General features: G+C 44.8%; 1 protein-coding gene across 1 annotated transcript; it reads right to left on the bottom strand.

Moving 5' to 3' along the window:
* Positions 1–3,798: 3,798 nt before the first annotated feature.
* Positions 3,799–11,404, bottom strand: tspan14 (tetraspanin 14). The gene is made up of 9 exons (XM_062464212.1): positions 11,247–11,404; positions 10,620–10,709; positions 8,914–8,964; positions 8,460–8,606; positions 6,531–6,701; positions 6,039–6,164; positions 5,416–5,466; positions 4,012–4,125; positions 3,799–3,886 (listed from the first exon to the last, which is right to left on the bottom strand). The coding sequence occupies exons 2-9, from the start codon at positions 10,707–10,709 to the stop codon at positions 3,821–3,823; spliced, it is 816 nt and encodes a 271-aa protein (XP_062320196.1). The 5' UTR covers positions 11,247–11,404; the 3' UTR covers positions 3,799–3,820.
* Between the last annotated feature and the right edge of the window lie 7,752 nt (positions 11,405–19,156).

Here is a 19,156-nt window from a genome sequence, read left to right on the forward strand (position 1 = left end):
CAAACAGGGAGAACAACCAATAGTAAACTACACTATTTCTACTCCCTGAACCCTCTAGCATCCTGTCAGAGACATGCCAGTTCTTAGGAGCTGATAGACGTGCACATCCAGGCACCCTCCCCACCACCACAGGACATTGTCTTGTGACCATCAGGGTTAGGTTTCTACATTTTCCACACCACCAGGATAGCGCAAATGCCTCGACTGGCGTGTAACACTATTACAAGAGATGGACTGCAGAGCATAACAGATAAATGTGTGTATCTCACTCTTCCCACACTGAAATAGGCTTGTTGAAACAAGACATAATGGATGTCCGATAAAGGCAAACATGTTGAGTCTAGTGTGCTTGGGACCGAAATGGCTGATCTCAGTCCAGGATGAGCAGCCTTCTTATCTGACCACTCCTTTTCCTGGCAGACAACTGCACTCCACTGACCACAACACGTCCTGTCCAGTATTAGTCAAGTGTCTAGTTAGCTGTAGCTAGCTCAGACTGTTGTTGATCAAATGTTGCTATTGTAGAATGTGGAGAGCTGTCTCCAGGGAGTTGTGTGAATGCTGCCAGCACAAAAATGTAGCTTGCTGTGCCTAGTATTCTAAAGATAAAATAAAAACATGTTTTCAAGGATTGTCAGCAGGAGAGACAGATACCATCATAATCTAAGAGATGTGATGTACTGTCCTGTAAATTGGCTCTGCCTTAAAGTGAATTACATTACATTTACATTTATTCATTTAGCAGACGCTTTTATCCAAAGCGACTTCCAAGAGAGAGCTTTACAAAGTGCATAGGTCACTGATCATAACAACAAGATAGCCACAAAACATCGCGAGTAGCCAAAACCTGAAGCACACATTGTGAACAACCAAAGTAAGTGCCAAAGGGAAGAACCATAAGAGCATGTAGTTAAACAAGTTACAATTAAACAATATGAACCGCTATAAGTGCAAGTGTACCTGTGGAAAAAGCAAGCAACAATAATAAAAACAATATATCACAGCGAGTACAACAATTTAAATCAGTTACCACTAACCACAAGAGCAACAAGTCTCTAAGCAAGAGTCATTGTGATCCTTGAGGAAACTAACATCGGGTCAAGCGAACCATTCCTAAGTACCGTTGTACTCCCGGAACAAGTGCGTCTTGAGCCTTTTCTTGAAGGTGGAGAGACAGTCAGTGTCTCTGATGGAGGTGGGGAGTTGATTCCACCACTGGGGGGCCAGACAGGAGAAGACCTTGTGTTGGGACCGGGCGGTCTTGAGCGGTGGGACCACCATTAAGGTGGGAATTACAGTAAACTACTCATAGAATGACCACAAAGGGTCCATTGTGTGGCCAGAGAAAGATAGTTTTGTGCCAGGTCATCACGGCTTGAAATTAGAAGTTAGTAGACAGTGGAAGTCTTGTGATGGGAACCACTAACCTCACATTTCAAGTCGTAACCAGACAATAGGTCATTAGTAGTAGGTCGTACCATTTACGGTAAAAGGGACTGTGTGGTTGCCCAATCTCAGGGCCATGTTCCCCATTACACTCATGTCCATTTAGCACAAAAATTAAGAGGGATCTAAAACTATTCTCACAAATGAAAAAGCTAAACTACAATTTTGTTTACATTTTATTGCATAAAAATGCCAAAATTACAAAATGTACAATTACAAAATGTTTTTCAGTGAGACAGAACATATCTACAAATTCAGAGGTCCCTTTTGTAAAAAAAAATCTAAATGATTTAATTCCTTCCACAGCAACACAAACAAAAAGTGTCCCATGAACAAACAAATCAAACACGTCAAACTAAACACTTAATATCCTTCACAGGGTTCTAAAAACAGTTTCCAAACACTGACAATATTCTTTTTTATTGCTTTATGTGCTTAACCATACAACAAATGATTATGAGGAAACCCCATCGTAACTGACTATGTTTCAAATAGATAGTTACCACATTGACCTACGGTAGAATCTTTGGACTAAGTAAGGCAAGCTCAATATGTGGAAGCACTGGCAGTAACTTGGAAGCAGTACATTTCACTCAACAGGTCTACCGAGTCCATTTTGATCTGAACTGTCTCTGGTGTGCGTTAGGCAAACGACCACGGGCCACGTTGAGGGGTGCTATCAGTCAGTGTAAACTGTTTTTTCTTCAGCCTGCTGTAGCTTCTTGTCGGATCATGTTGCATTCCACGTCTAACAGAGAACAGAGCAGCACAGCGCTAATAAACTACACACAATGACAAGGCACTGTTTGGGGAGGGCCAGGGCTGTTTGTAAGAAAAAAAAGAAGGATTTGGTGAACACACCAACTCAATCCACAATTTTCTATTCACGACATCATCTTACCTCTCAGGTAACATTCTGTGCATCGCACTTTAACACAAAATCCTGGTTCTGGGGACAAAATGGCAGTCACCTGCCCCCGTGGAGGCGATACTGGCCCCCTCCTCTCCTGTCCCTGCCCCCTGGGTACGATCTACAGGGCCCGCTCCTGACCTGATCAGCACCCCCCCCCCCCCACACACACAAAAGCTTGATTACCGTCAGCCACTCCCAGGCTCAACAGCTTGGATAACTAAAACAAACACAGCCTCCCTACTTCAAACATGAATCAAACATCATAAAGGCTGAGCTATATCTATCTATAAGGCTATATCTCCACAAATATAAACATTCAATCTTTCCCCTTTCCCTTAAGGCAGCGTGATAACTATCACGGTGTGGTACGAAATCCCGTTGAGGCCAAAGACTGAGTCACGAGGATGAAAAGACACATTATCCAGGCAGTGCATGTCTGGTGTTGACCCAGATCGGGATGCCGTTGCTGGGCGTCACCCCAGGCTTGACTGGGGGGGGAAATAGTCCCGTCTCTTACGTGTTTTGTATGCACTTGTAACACAAGGCCACAAGTCAACAGGGGCTACTGTACAGACAACATGCTTTATGACGATACCATAGCACTGACAATCAACCAATCTACTCCCATTCAACTTCAGTCCCATTCACTCTCAGTTATGGTCATGATCCTGTTGGCCAATGGGGTGTAAGAACACAAGGTGATCTGCATCCGAATCCTTTCCCCTCCATTTTGGTCACCTATTGTCATATCAAGCCCTGGCCAATCCAATCCATACGAAGTAGCATTTCTTTGGAATGATGCCATCTGTAGTCTTCCTGTTCAGCCAGTTTTTACAGGCTGTTGGAGGCCGATTCACTGCAGCTTTGGAGAATGCCCGAGGGCTGAACGGGTAAGTGTGTTCTCCCTTCAGCAAAAGGTTGAAGTCCCGGATTGAAAATATAAGACTTCTTTGAGATGCGCTCAACCACAACAAAAAGTAAACCGAAATACATCGAGATTGCTGGAGAGGTTCCAAACACAAAGTCCGGTTTCTGCGCTTTCCGAGGACAGGGCACGAGTAGAGGCGGTCGTGGAGGAGAAACCCCACGCACACAGCAGGGGCTGAGGAAAGATCCCTCCCTTCCTCTCTGTCTCCTCCAATCCCGTGGAGAGAGGGAGGAAGGGATGGATGGATTGGAAGTGGGTTGGAGAGAGACTGTGTCTTCAGTGCATCTGAGTTCTTCTCTCAGAGAGAGAAAGAGGGAGGGAGGGAGGGAGGCAGGGAGGGAGGGAGGGAGAAGAGCACTCGACAGATACATCCGTTTCCCCTCTGGCTCAAGAGATGGAGGGAGGGAATGAGGGCGGGGTAGAGGGCGTGTCTTGGCTGTCTCTCTGAGACATGGATGAATGGAGAGGGGGATAGAGATAGAGATGGTCCTCCTGTCATCCAGTGCCGTCCCTTGTTGGTTGACGCCGGGGCCTTAGTAGCTCAGCTTGACCTGCTCAATGTCTCCGATTAATGTCCGAGCCAGGAATATACCCATCATCTGTGGAGACAACACAGCAGCACGTTACCATGGTGCTGCCACTGTATCAAAACATCACAGGGAGCTCGGAATCATTACGCCCACACACACACACACACACAAACCAACAGTAGTTTCCCTGGTACCTGCAGCAGAGATATGACGATGAAGGCTCCGGCCACGATGTAGATGTTTCGAGGCAGCCAGGCCTCCAGGGCAGGGATGCAGCCCTGGGTGTAGATGTAGTTGCCCCAGTCCCTCTGGGAGACAGGGAGGAGAGGCACAGAGACAACAGACAGGAAGAGACAGACGTTTAGTGTGCCGTGACACGTCTGAAACGAGGCACCTCGAGAGTTCATGATTTGAGACATCGATCAGGCTGCACGTTGGAGAGAAGCACACAGGATTTGGCTGAATGCGTGTTGGCAATATGAAAGAATCACGTGAGCATCTATCAACTCAAGGGCAAGACCTTGAGAGAATTCGATCTTTAGGGAGTATGGGCCTTCAGAATTGGACAGCCGAAAAGGTCACCATCAGTAAACTGTTTATACGTGATTATGATAAATCTATCCCAGACTGAAGCTTGCACATCTTTGTCTATACTTGCCTCTAGTCTCCCCCATCACACATTCAATACTCTGAGCAGGCAAGCCTGTCAAGCAGGGGACTGAAACCACTGCTAAGTAAGGGTAGACATATGAAAACAGAGCTAAAAAAAAATTCACACCAACCGCACACACAATCAAGCACACGCACGGATCAATGTAAGCAGCCCAGCTTGAAGAGCAACTGCTGGAACACTGGCTAGCAATACTGTGCTGGAGAAACAGTCTGTTCTTGTCGGCCTGTGTTTCTAGATGCGGACGGAGGGATGGAGGGACGCAGGGGTGGGGTGGGGGGATGGTCTGAACGCCACTCTGCCTCCTGCTCTCAGCTGTGATAACAGGACATTTTTATGTTCTCCAGGTTGAGTAATGGAGAGAGGGAGCTTTCGATATTAGTTCAATATGTACCAGCTGGGCCTTGACTTGTCTCCTCTCAAGGGGAAACATCTGGAAAACTAACAGTACTACAATGCTATGGTCTTAAGACCAACAGCTAGGTTTTTCCTTCTCCAACGGCGCTGTTTGAAAATGGAAAATATGTTGTAACAAAACAAATATCGAAGCAGCTTTGACCTCATTCGTGTTAAAGATGTTACGTGACACCTAAATGACTGGACATAAATTGGCCTTAAAGTATGTCTGCACTGCTCCCAAGATCGATCCTTTCTGATTCTAGAATCTGTATTTGACCTTTTCGCCACTTATTTTACATTTACATGTAGTCATTTAGCAGACGCTCTTATCCAGAGCGACTTACAGTAACTACAGGGCCATTCCCCCGAGGCAAGTAGGGTGAATGGCCAAGGACCCAATGTCATTTTTGCACAGCCGGGAATTGAACCGGTAACCTTCAGATTACTAGCCCGACTCCCTAACCGCTCAGCCACCTGACCCCCATTTTGATGTGTTTAACGAGTGTCCGGTCTGTGTTTGCGGCCTCACCTTCGGACCAGCTCTGACATCATAGCCACACTGGGTGTTCACCACGGTGTCCTGTGAGAACAGAGATCAAGTTAAACACACACACCTGACACCTAATCACACACACCTGACAGTCCTAATCACCCACAGTGCTCTAAACATTTAACACACTTATTAATGGGCCATAAGAATGCAAAAACAAAGTAAGCAGGAAAGTAAGTAAGTACCAAAGTATGTGTCTGGTTGATGCCAGTAACAACAGTAAGTAACTAGGAGAAGACCTTTGCTTCAGTATGACAGTAAAGCTGGCTAAAGGAAAACTCCACTTGTTGTGAGGAGAAGGGAACAACAGATGCTTCAGGTGCAAAGAAGACAAACAAAACAACAACAAGCTAACAAACACAGAGGGTTCTGGAGACAGATGGAGAAACAACAGGAACGAACAGAATGTCACAAGCAAGGAGTGAAATACAGACAAAGGCTTCCAGACAGACAAAGGCTTCCAGACAGACAAGCTTCCAGACAGGCTGACAGACAGACAGACAGACAGGCTGACAGACAGACAGGCTGACTGACAGACAGGCTGACTGACTGACAGACAGGCTTCCAGATAAGCTGACAGACAGGCTTCCAGACAGGCTTACAGCAGGGTCGCTGAGGCAGCAGGAGAAAGGTACTCCACACTTCTCCCGGCTGCTGTTGCTCTGGCTGCAGTTGAAGTACACGTTCAGGTCCCAGTCCTCAGGTTCTTTGGCTCCACAGCAGTGGTTCTAAGAGAGGGGGAGGAGACATGGAATCAGTCAAACATGAGCACTTGAGCAGACATAGGAATGGGTAGAGTGAGAGAGATAATTATCCACACATGCCCACTGATACACAGGCTACTGTAGTGAAGCTTGACAAAAGCAGACAGTGCTGCTGGAAAAATTCATGAAAAGTCAAGGGAGATAGCTAGCAAAAAGATTAAAAAAATTAAATAAGAAAACGTTCAAAAATAGACAAGATAGTCTCTCAGGGTCAGACACCAGCATGTCTCCCTTCCTGCCTGCTGGCCTACATAGCACATCACAAAACAGATAAACACACAAGTCTTGACACATGTGCGCGCACACACACACACAGCAGTACTGTCTCACCAGCCTCTGCAGGGAGTCTATGAGGTTCTGCAGATCGATGTCCTCTCGGTAGGCCTTGACGTTGGCCAGGAAGAAGTCGCTGATCCAGTCCCTCAGGGGGTCCTGGAACACCACAGCCAGCACCGCCGCCGTCAGCTCCAGGAAGAAGATGAAGCCGATCACACCCGAGAACTGGTGGGAACACAGGGGGCTCTGCATCAGACTACATCCTGGAGCTACACGACCAGACCCAGGAACACCAGGTTCACACAAGATAAGATAGACTTTTTTAAATCCCCAGGCAGGAACATTTGGGGTTTTACAGCAGCAGAGACAAGCAAAAAAAAAATGGGGTAATAAAATAATGAAAAAACAATTTTTACTACAATGGACAAATAAACATAATGTGAACATATGACACTATGAAGACAAACATATGACACACACAAAACTACAATATAACCAAGATACAGGCTAAACATATAAACATGATTTATTAACTGTGGAACATGCATACTAGAAACTGTTGGTACGTAACTCAGAGAGATGAAATAGAGTGGGCATAGAGTGAGGCTCAATTAAAAAAAACTACATGTATTCCCAAACGGCAATTCCTGCAGCTGTAGCTGGTTAGACTGTGGCAGGGTGCTGGTTTGACGATAAGAACAAGGTCATCAAAACACAGACTTCTTATTAAAAAGCTGGTTTGTGTACGATTTCTGAGTGGGGCACAGGGCCCACATCTAATAATTATAGTAGTGCCTAACAAAATTTCCAACAACCTAAGAAAACGTAAACATCGACTAATTACTTTACATAAGGGAGAGCAATTGTGCACATGGACCAGGACACAGAGGTGGACTGGGCACAGGGTGTAGAGTGGAGCGGGTGAAGATTAGAAGGTTGCCGGTTCGATTCCTGGCTGTGCGAAATGACGTTGTGTCCTTGGGTAAGGCACTTCACCCTAATTACCTCGGGGGGAATGTCCCTGTACTTACTGTAAGTCGCTCTGGATAAGAGGTCTGCTAAATGACTAAATGTAAATGACTAAAATGTAAATGTAGAGCATGATCAATAAACAAGATCATTGCAGACATGCGTGTCCTTTCCCAGCGTGTTGAATCCACATGCGTGTTAGACAGACGCCATGTGTGAGGAGGCCCGCTGCTGTGACTGAACATATCTTTTGTTCATAGAAGGGTTCCTCCTCATCGGGGATGCCAAGCCACACCTTGTTAAAGTCACGCAGCCTGTGGCCTGAGGCATCAACAGAAACCTCGCTCTGAATCACCACTGGAATACTGGGCCAGGATGGCATTCCGAGGGATAAGATGAGGCAATGATGGAGGGGTAGGAGGAAGGGAGAGAGAAGTGAGGGAGAGAGTGAGACAAGGAGAGAGACAAAAGGACAACGACATTGGGTGAGAGAAGGAGAAGTAAATAGCGATAAAGAGGGAGACGTTTCGAGAAGTTGTTATCCAGACAGCAAAAAAAGACAAAAGGAGTCATTGTGGCAGAGGAAGTGACTGTGGGTGACTCCCCCAACATCGTCTAGTCTTAACAAATGCTCACCCTTCCCCCAGGGTAATAAGGAAAGCCTAGAGTACGTTTGGGCTCTTATCTGCTGACAAAGAATGCTAAGCACCAGTAGGGGGGTCAGATGGCTGAGCGGTTAGGGAATCGGGCTATAAATCAGAAGGTTGGCGGTTCGATTTCAGGCCGTGCAAAATTACGTTGTGTCCTTGGGCAAGGCACTTCACCCTACTTGCCTCGGGGGGAATGTCCCTGTACTTACTGTAAGTCGCTCTGGATAAGAGCGTCTGCTGAATGACTAAATGTAAATGTAGTATTGTTCAGTATAAAACGTTACATTCTTAATTTCTCTGACACAGAATTGAAGAGGAAGGGTAAAACAGCTGTTGTCCTAACAACGCAGGCCGAGCTACTCACAAACTTGAGCAGGCAGATGTTCTCCCTGAGAGCGCCCACACAGCCAGCGAAGCCCAAGATGAAGGTGACGGCCCCGACCACGAGAACCAACCACACAGGGTCGAAACCATGCAGCCGTGTCACCTGGGTCAAGTCCAGGAGCACTCCCTATAGGTCAGAGCAATGATGACATCAACACAACCCTCCGCCTGATTCGCTGGACATCGTATCGTGGCACAAACGGATGAGGTATAAAACCTGTCAGGCCCAGGTTAGTAGGGGAGTGTAGGGAAGCCAATCCCGACCTTTTCCACTTTGCGTCACCACTTGCATAGCTCAAATATTTTTGCAACCACCCAACACATCCGTTCACTTAATGAGCCGCAGGTTGGGAATCGCTGGTGTAGGGCTTTTTAAGAAAATATATATATCTAAGATATATAAGTTGATAGCCAATGTAATCGTAGCTGTTTACCTTTTCGCTCCAGGCCCAGAAACCGATGGCAATAAACGCTGCTCCGGCCAGCTGTGGAGAGAAGCACAAACACAAGGCTACATGTTAGGAAAGACACTGACTTTACTGAGGCTTCATGTTGTGTTCCTCGTCCCAGCAGCCTAGGCCTCATAGCATCTTATTACATTGTTTCACCTCTACAATGATTCATGGGCGTTTACCTCGACTAACTACAATATTTAGCAAATGGACACTAACCAGGGGGGGGCAGATGGCTGACGGTTAGGGAATCGGGCTACCAATCAGAAGGTTGCCGGTTTGATTCCCGGCCGTGACAAATGACGTTGTGTCCCTGAGCAAGGCACTTAACCCTACTCTCCCTGTACTTACTGTAAGTCGCTCTGGATAAGAGTGTCTGCTCAATGACTAAATGTAAATGTAAACCCCACAAATGATTTGTAGTGAATGGCAAACAAGCCAAACATGTTCACTTATTCTAAATCAAGGAGAACATCAAGGATTGAAATAGTAAAATTATCTGATACCGGCTACTACCAACTGAGGAAATGTGGATACTGGTTGGATATCTATGTGAAAGGATTAATATGTTATCAACATGCCCACAAAAAGGGAATTTAAATGATCTTTAAAATGGAAAAAACAGCAAACAGTTCAAACAGTCAATCTTCAAGCTTTGCACATGGTGACACCATTACCCCAGAAGGTTTTACACTTCCTGTTGACAAAAACTTCGGTCTGAGTCAAAAAATCTCCACACACCATGCTGCGTACTCAGACGATAGCAGATGATAAAATAGGAAGGAAGGAGCCTCACAAAGTCTACTCCCAAGGGTCCAGAAAAATAACCGAGGAAGTGCAACAAATACAACTGACTTTGTAGATTCACCAAAAATCCTGTGTGCTGACTAAAACAGGAAGTTGACACAAAGTGTTCAACTTCACCACTGGGAGGTCCTTAAAACACAAACTCGATTAGCATTCTGTCAAACAGTTAAAAACAACTAAAGAAAACAAGGCAAAAACAAGTTCTGCTGGTGAAGTTAAAAAGAGAGAGGTGGAGGTTGGAAGGAAGAGCCGATTTGTTCTCAGCCCAGTTTAACAGAGTACACAAACATAACGTCTGCCATTGGAGAATGTTATCAGAGAGAGGGAATGGAAAAAGTACTGTGTGGGGGTAAAGATAGCAGAAGCAGGGCGGCGGGTCAGCTAGCAGAGGTTGCAGAGATGTCTGAGTAAACTCTGTGCTTCCGACATAAAAGCCCTTTGGATAACTGCCCATAAAGAAAACTTTTAAACCTCGCCCTCAGTGGCGAAAATCTGCTATCAATTTTGGGGGGGACAATTATATGACATTTTCTCAAGAGCAACTCCTGTGGGGGACACCAAAATTACTGCTGTAACACATAGCCTACATTGTAATATGTTAAATGTATATTATTATCTACATTTCCTTATGTTTACAGTGATTTATTGGGGGGGACAAATCGTATTTTTCCCAGGATGGGGGGTCGTGTCCCCCCTGTCCCCCCCGGGATTTCCGCCTATGCTCGCCCTCATATTGCAATGGCCAATGTGTCTGTCACCGGATGTTCTAACGTACCACGTCTGAATCATTCTTTCGCCTAAAATCTGTAACAGTTTAGCTTGTTGTGGGAATAAAACATACGTCTACATGTATTACTTTCTCTAAGTCAGATACTACTTACCCAAAATATGATGTTGTAGCTGAACATAAGGTATTTGTAGCAGCAGCTGACTTCCCGTGTAGCTGCATTCTGATAGCGGTAGTAGTGCATCTGAAATACAGACAGGAAAAGGAGTAATTCAAGAAACAATGGAACATGTATAACAACACCTAAAGGTATCATCTAACTGTATAGAAATATTATTTTGGCCATTTCAGCTAGTGTTAACTATCTACGTTAGCTTTCACGTTAGACAGCTCATAGAAGGCAGGTACGCGACAGTCAAGAAGTATTGCATGGACTCGGGCACTCACTTTACACACCCGAAGTTGTTCTTACTAGTGTGAGTTTAATATTTTGTGCTAGAACAGCCAAATTATCAAAACCTGAGTGTAAATGATATGGGTATGACTTTACAACCTACACTGAACTGTACAGTTAGGCAAATAAACCAGTAACTCACTTTTTCAAAATGATCTGCACATTACCTAGCACTACACAGCTAGCTGGCTAACTAGCACAACAGAATGCCGCTTTCACTCCAGCTATGTTGCCTCGAGCGGTACCCCCTTACGTTGTCGGCACGTTACGTTCAGAACAAGCTAATTAAATACCCGCTCAACTTCTACCATTGATTTAACTACATACCGTGCTATTGATGTTGCCAAAAGTTAAAGGATTCCCATAAATTCCAGAAAGTCTTCTGTTAATTTCCCCCCGATAGACACTGCTTTGTTAAACTTGTCCACAGGCTGGCAAGTGAGTGGTACTGGCTCGACGAAAGTTGTGCACAGTGAAGCTTACGGCCCTTCAAAATAAAGGTAATTTTAAAACTCTGGCTAAATCGTGATGAACGTTCACCTTGTCTATCTACCATGATTTTGCATACACTTTTTACAAGTGATACAATACTGTTGTAGACCAATCAACATGGACGTTTAATGTCAATATATGACATACATTTCTATATATAGGACTATTTTTGAACTAGACACATTCAAAATGGGGTATTTTTGGCAACAAAAAAATTACACAGTCACATTTTATTTTGAAAATCAAGAAATAGAATACGGTTGCGATAACACTCTCCATTTAATACATTTAAAACTGGACAATTACTTTTCAATAGTCGATATGTGGTTATTGTTGCTGCCTCTGTTAAAGTGGGGACATTCACATTTAGCAAAAACACGAAGTCAGTCGAAAAGTAAACTCTCGCAGATGGCGCAAAAAACGGAGCCAAGTTCTTACTCAAATATTTTCTCCGTACTTTTTAAACCATATGCAGAGGTAGCTAGGCACACAATTCGTTCATGTTGTCACACATAGCAAACAACAGTTTAAAAAACCATGCAAATCAAATAAGCTTTTAAGACACTTTCCTTCACAATCTGTTTAAAAAGACAGGCATGTCTAAAGAGAATTATGACTGTCCTCCACCACAAACTTCACAATACCAGAGAATGTCTAATATGGGACAATACCAACGTGAACCTGTGTCCCTTAGACTTTGGTGCCCACTGGCCACTGTCCCATTGATGAATTCTAACTTTGTTGTCACTGAATAGGCTAATTGAAATGCAAGAATAAATCACAATTGATTTAATGTGATTTATTATCATCCTGCCTCAAAAGCACAACTCACTGTGGCAAAGGATTAGCATCAGAATAGCTTTGTGTCTTGAATATGGTCGTTTTGCAAGTTGGGGGCGAGTTCTATTTCATGAATTGCATTTTATATCCTTTTCACACTATTGTGGGTTGTTCACAAATACCATGGCAGTTGATAGAGAAGCTGCCTTGAATTAATTTATTGTTAGATAGAAAAAGGAAATACTTTTATGAACCATTCGTTGACACTGATATATTAGTAGCATGGCAGCTAGACTTAAATATGAAACATTCTATTCACCATAGGAAATATGGCTACTTTAAGGCTACTATACAGTATTTATATAGTACTAAAGTCTGTTCGTGCAGGGATAATTATATGCCACTAGATGGCACACCAGTCCACAGTTTAAAATGGCTTCATACCAGCTAACTATGGAATCCTCAACAAACAGAAACTCACACATCAATCCCTCTAGTGACCGGAAAGGGGTCATATTTCAGTTTCAGAATGTTAATATAAGATTTGTTTAGTTTATGCTTGAGTAGAGTCTGAAGTATATTGTTTACACTCACTTCCAAAGCACACTTCACACTTCTCAAAGTACATCAAGCACACACACACACACACACACACACACACACACACACACACACACACACACACACACACACACACACACACACACACACACACACACACATAAAGACATACTGTACTGTAATTTATAGGCCGACTGTTTATAGACCAAAAGAGAAGTGCATTGTCTGTAAGCCAAGTTTCTCATGAGAAAACTCAGTGCTTGTGATACCTACCAGGAAACTGTGGGCCCTGTGGTTGCCGTGCAGTTGGTGCTGTCTACTTCTCCTGCTGTCGGGTCCTTGTGTCATAGTGCTCTCCCCAGGAAGCCTCACAACCCTGTGGTATGTAGGTTGTCACAGGGTGAACCAGACAGACAAAAGGTCAGAAGGTCACCACAGGATAGGCTCAAGGCAGAACGATGTCTGGAAGAGATAGGATGCACAAGAGAGTGGAAACTTAACGAACTACATCGTAGGTTGTGTAAAGTTTTGTACGTCTTATGCAGTTTGGGAGGATTGAGGTAAATTATGTCAGATATGGCAGGGATTAAAGGATAAGGCAGGGAGTGGAGTAAGATAAGAACTGTCTCTCACTTTGTTTCAATAAGCCCCTTTCCAATGATTGGCAAGTATGATTTCCTCTAATTCTCAGATAGTATCTGTATTGAATAAGATTTCAACTTTCTCCTTAACCACCCCACCCCCCCGCCAAAACCACAAATCCCTAGTACAAGATAAGGATTTATTTCTGCCTCTGTGTGAAAATGGTAACTGTTATAAAACGGAAGCCACAGTCAGCTTCAACGTGTAAATGTTTGAAATGTAAGGTTTAGGCGACATGTCAGTACGTTCTCATAATCCACCTTACATCCACCAGGGTTTACATAACCAAGGAGACAGACTAGAGAGAACACAAGGCAACTTTTTTTTATGGCTGAAGGAATTTGTTTATGTTTAATTTCTAAAAGGATATCCTTCCTCCATGAGCTGTATTTATTTTCTATATTGACAGAATATACTCACTTGATGTCTTCTCAGCGCATATTTTGGACCTTTTCCTGACCTGGAAGTGAGTTCTGAATTGTAGAACAAGACCCTGAGATTATGTAATGACTTTGTCTTCCTGATACTCATAGGATGCTTCACGTAACAAATCATAACAATGGAAGAATCCGCCCAGCGTAGAACCTTGGAATAATTTGGTGTTCCATATCGAAACATATAGGGTTAGAATAAAACATTATCTGAAACCTCAAAGCTTTATGTGACCTTTTTGCTATCAGTAAGAGGGTTCTATAGTTACAAAGCATTCTATATTTATTCGCTTTTAGAGTGTAATTTCTTTGAATTAGTGTATAACAATCTTGCCACATGTTAAGTTCTTAGGAATTTCTCTACAGACAAGTTACTGATAGCAACCTTTAAAACTCACACACAGACAATTTAGACATCGGTGATATTTTTGTGTATGGTGCATTAGAATGTTGTTTACTTTGACTGGGTGTCCACATTATTTATACCATAATATAAAACAAATAGAAGCGTTAGGGAAAGACCAAAGAATCGCCATTAGGATCTTAACGGCTGTGTTTGGTTGCTGTTTTGGCTTTAATCCACTGCTACCATGAGAAACTGGGCTTTTTGTTTACAGTGAGATAGAGGCGGCGTTGGGATCCGACTATCAGAAAACAGCTCTGCTCCGGGATTGGACCCCGAGTATCTGGATCAGCCCAGCCGACCACTGTCCTGGGACCCTACAGCCTCCCACAGGAGGAACAGGGGGTCAACACACAGGATGAGATTGAAAAGTGATTTTTCCATTCCTATTTATGACTCGGATGGGGTGGTCCTCTTGAGTACAAAGGTAAAACCTGTTACAGCAATATGCTACAACTTGCTTTTCATAAAATATGAGCAACTTTTTTCTCTGACCGTTATTTGTTTGGTTAGGTTTCTGTTTGTACTGCGTGAGCTTCAATTTCTTATTATCAAGATCAAGTTCCAATGATCACCATTCACTTTGTTCGTTCAAACAAAGTCGGTTAGATAAGGTCAGATCAGAGACTTCAGCGTTGGGTACTACAGAAGCTTTCCTTGTTTGAAAGCTGTGTGCGTAAATGAGTGACGTCAGATCTAGGACCCATCCTCTGCTCTGTCTTTACCTCTCTCTCACACAATCATTAGTTTCCGCCTGTAATGAAAACATTAGGTTTTGGCTTCCCCTGTACACGCAAACTCATTCTGACCCTGTCAGCTCTAAGTTAGACTCAGCCAACATCAGTTCCTTTTAATCTGATGGATGGATGGTTGGATTTCAAATCAAAGGAATACCATTCTTACAAAAATATTTTACAGTCATTTATGTAAATGGTGACATCATAGAAGTCAATTCAGCCTGTCTTTTGACCCAATCCAATTCGTGAACTTTAAGCAACATCAACTTTCTTCCTACCCTCACACGCAGGCCCCCTAAAAAATAAATGCGCAAACACTTTCTATCCTGTCATTAACCAACCAGACATTCTAACTCTAACTCATTCTCCCTGGCTGCTATCACAGTCGCTGCCATGTCTGCTTGCTGGAGATTCTGGTGGTTGGGGGGGGGGGAGTGGGAGGGAGGACGAGGGGGACGCCTGTGACGGAGCACACTGTCCTGGGGCAGAGAGTCCCTGCTACTGTGGAAAAGCCCCATGCCAGTCCCTGTCCCCAGTCCTCTGTGATCGAATGGGGTTGCTCGTTATGTACGCACGGATAATCACTTCCAATGATTCTGGCCCGACGGAGCGGTATTAATCCAGTTTCAGAAAACCGACCGGACAGTGTGATGGAATGGAGGATAGGGGTTAGGCCAATAAGACAGGCTGGTTGAAGCAGACAGGAGACCTGCTGGTCGGCATTAACACCCCAGTTTCATTACATCGCCCCCTGCTGGGGCAAGGTACTCAATGGCTATTTGCTGGAGTATGGGGGTGTAAGTACTGTACAGTGGGTTCATAAACAGAGTTAGGAGTATCTCCAGTGAAATATGTCATTATCCAGTGCTGTACAAGTAGATATGTACTATTAGTAGAATACTAATGATCACAGAATATCAAAACATCCAAGTTAAACCATTGTGTCTGAAGAGAATGTCTGTATTGTGCCTGAGAGGACTTCTTGACAGTCCTGGCCTGGATTGGCCCGAAGCAGTTAATCCCAAAGAACGCTGGCCAAAAGTAGAGCTCTTGATGATGGAAGGTTCTTTTCAGTGTAGTCTCTGGTTGGGCTCTCTTTAACTAATGATCCATGAGACAGTGTCTGTTTTTTGGACCAGAACGGTGGGCAACACAAACAGAATTCACAAAGTGTTCCCAAAACGGGGTAAAGATGGTCCTTAACAAGGAGTGGCTAAATCATGAAGGGAACAACCCTTCGCATTCAAAATAATCTATCCTCATTATATTGAATTACAGTTGAACTCATAGGCCTGGTCTCGTCTGGTCACAATAATTCTTTCATTGTCAGAAGCCAGTCGGGAGTTTTTATTTGCCAGTTAAAGAAAAGACACACAAGCAAATTCCCGGAACTCTGTTTGTTACCCAGACAAAAAGTTTGTCTAACTTTTGTAAATGTTTGTCTAAATTGACTAAGTGACAAAAACATCAAATGGCTTCCGTGCATGAACCAAGTTCCTTGCTTCTGTTCAACATGAAGACAACATAAGGGGCGTCTTGGTATTAGCCATGATGAATCAACCCAGCAAAGAACTCTCAATTTGAACTCAGTCGATGCCCCTGATCATAAAACAACTTCTGAAACTATCCTCATACATGTAACTGTATTGAAAGCACCCGTAACTGCTCTGTGCAAGGACATAATTATGGATGATCTGATTAACGTAGAGAGCTTTGTGATGATTTTGCTTATGTATTGACAATCTTAACATGATTGAAAACAGCTGAAAGGCTACATTTTTGTGTGCGAGTGATGTCTTTTGGTTGTACTGCCAAGTACCGACTTCTCTGACAGCAGAGACTGAAAGCAGTGAGGGGATGTTGCTGAGGTCTAGTCCCCGGCCGCTCCCCTGTTTGGTTTACTCACTGCAAGAAAAGGATAAAAGTGTTTTGAGTCTACCGAGACAAAGGGAGAGATCTTGTAGAGCGTACAAGAATGGAATTCTGGACCAATTTGGTTTCCCAGCTGCTTGGTCAAGAAAGGAAGACACCCAAAGAGTCACAAATCTGTGTTTGTGTTCCAGACCCATCAGGGCCTCTCTCTCTCTCTCTCTCTCTCTCTCTCTCTCTCTCTCTCTCTCTCTCTCTCTCTCTCTCTCTCTCTCTCTCTCTCTCTCTGCTGGCTACAGTGGCATAGCTGACCTCAACAGCTACAATAATACCCCAGGAACATTTTGAAAGGAAGAGAAGGCTTTTCATAGCCAAACTGTTATTGTAAACGGTTTTCATATACATCATATACATAATCCCTCATATCAGTGCTCTTCTATGGTGACAGATTGGTTCCAGAATAAATAAAAAACATTGAGACGTCTTGTTCTCACTGCTCTGTAATTGGGATGCTGTCAGACTAAAATAAGAGCTTGACACTCCAGAGAGTTGAAAGGAATTATGCTTTGGAAACCTATGACAGCATAGATTCAGACAGATATGTCTGTTTTCAAACCCATTCAGTTGGCACCACACACAAAAATAATTCTGGGAGACATAATTAAGGTGGACTATCAATCATGCAGAAATCAGAATTTTTTATTTATTTTTTGATCTGTGTTTAGTTTTACCGGGATGCTGTGCTGTCTGTGACCCCAAAGTGTCGCTAAGTCTCATGAGAGTGACCAAACATGGGTAAATAAACCATGAGAGTCGGAGGGCCATCGATCTGCTCCTGCCTGCGATAACACCACCTCTGTGTCTGCTGTATCCTGCCTTAACACCACCTCTGTCCAGGAACCCTGTGTCTGCTGTGTCCTGCGTTAACACCACCTCTGTGTCTGCTGTGTCCTGCGTTAACACCACCTCTGTGTCTGCTGTGTCCTGCGTCAACACCACCTCTGTCCAGGAGCCCTGTGTCTGCTGTGTCCTGCGTTAACACCACCTCTGTGTCTGCTGTGTCCTGCGTTAACACCACCTCTGTGTCTGCTGTGTCCTGCGTTAACACCACCTCTGTCCAGGAGCCCTGTGTCTGCTGTGTCCTGCGTTAACACCACCTCTGTGTCTGCTGTGTCCTGCGTTAACACCACCTCTGTCCAGGAGCCCTGTGTCTGCTGTGTCCTGTGTTAACACCACCTCTGTGTCTGCTGTGTCCTGCGTTAACACCACCTCTGTCCAGGAGCCCTGTGTCTGCTGTGTCCTGCGTTAACACCACCTCTGTGTCTGCTGTGTCCTGCGTTAACACCACCTCTGTCCAGGAGCCCTGTGTCTGCTGTGTCCTGCGTTAACACCACCTCTGTGTCTGCTGTGTCCTGCGTTAACACCACCTCTGTCCAGGAGCCCTGTGTCTGCTGTGTCCTGCGTTAACACCACCTCTGTCCAGGAGCCCTGTGTCTGCTGTGTCCTGCGTTAACACCACCTCTGTGTCTGCTGTGTCCTGCGTTAACACCACCTCTGTGTCTGCTGTGTCCTGCGTTAACACCACCTCTGTCCAGGAGCCCTGTGTCTGCTGTGTCCTGCGTTAACACCACCTCTGTGTCTGCTGTGTCCTGCGTTAACACCACCTCTGTCCAGGAGCCCTGTGTCTGCTGTGTCCTGCGTTAACACCACCTCTGTGTCTGCTGTGTCCTGCGTTAACACCACCTCTGTCCAGGAGCCCTGTGTCCGCTGTGTCCTGCGTTAACACCACCTCTGTGTCTGCTGTGTCCTGCCTTAACACCACCTCTGTCCAGGAGCCCTGTGTCTGCTGTGTCCTGCGTTAACACCACCTCTGTGTCTGCTGTGTCCTGCGTTAACACCACCTCTGTCCAGGAGCCCTGTGTCTGCTGTGTCCTGCGTTAACACCACCTCTGTCCAGGAGCCCTGTGTCTGCTGTGTCCTGCGTTAACACCACCTCTGTGTCTGCTGTGTCCTGCGTTAACACCACCTCTGTGTCTGCTGTGTCCTGCGTTAACACCACCTCTGTGTCTGCTGTGTCCTGCGTTAACACCACCTCTGTGTCTGCTGTGTCCTGCGTCAACACCACCTCTGTGTCTGCTGTGTCCTGCGTCAACACCACCTCTGTGTCTGCTGTGTCCTGCGTTAACACCACCTCTGTGTCTGCTGTGTCCTGCGTTAACAGCACCTCTGTGTCTGCTGTGTCCTGCGTTAACACCACCTCTGTGTCTGCTGTGTCCTGCGTCAACACCACCTCTGTGTCTGCTGTGTCCTGCGTTAACACCA

The sequence above is a fragment of the Osmerus eperlanus genome, chromosome 6, assembly GCF_963692335.1.
Source record: "Osmerus eperlanus chromosome 6, fOsmEpe2.1, whole genome shotgun sequence".
Classification (NCBI taxonomy): domain Eukaryota; kingdom Metazoa; phylum Chordata; class Actinopteri; order Osmeriformes; family Osmeridae; genus Osmerus; species Osmerus eperlanus.

Bases quoted from the DNA above. Each gene is read 5' to 3' on its own strand.
- tspan14 (XM_062464212.1), bottom strand. From the start codon at position 10,709: ATGCACTACTACCGCTATCAGAATGCAGCTACACGGGAAGTCAGCTGC. The intron at 8,607-8,913 runs GTAAACAGCTAC...TCTGACCTATAG, and splicing joins TCTGGGCCTGGAGCGAAAAG to GGAGTGCTCCTGGACTTGAC. The intron at 4,126-5,415 runs GTGAGGCCGCAA...CCTGTCTCCCAG, and splicing joins ATGTCAGAGCTGGTCCGAAG to AGGGACTGGGGCAACTACAT.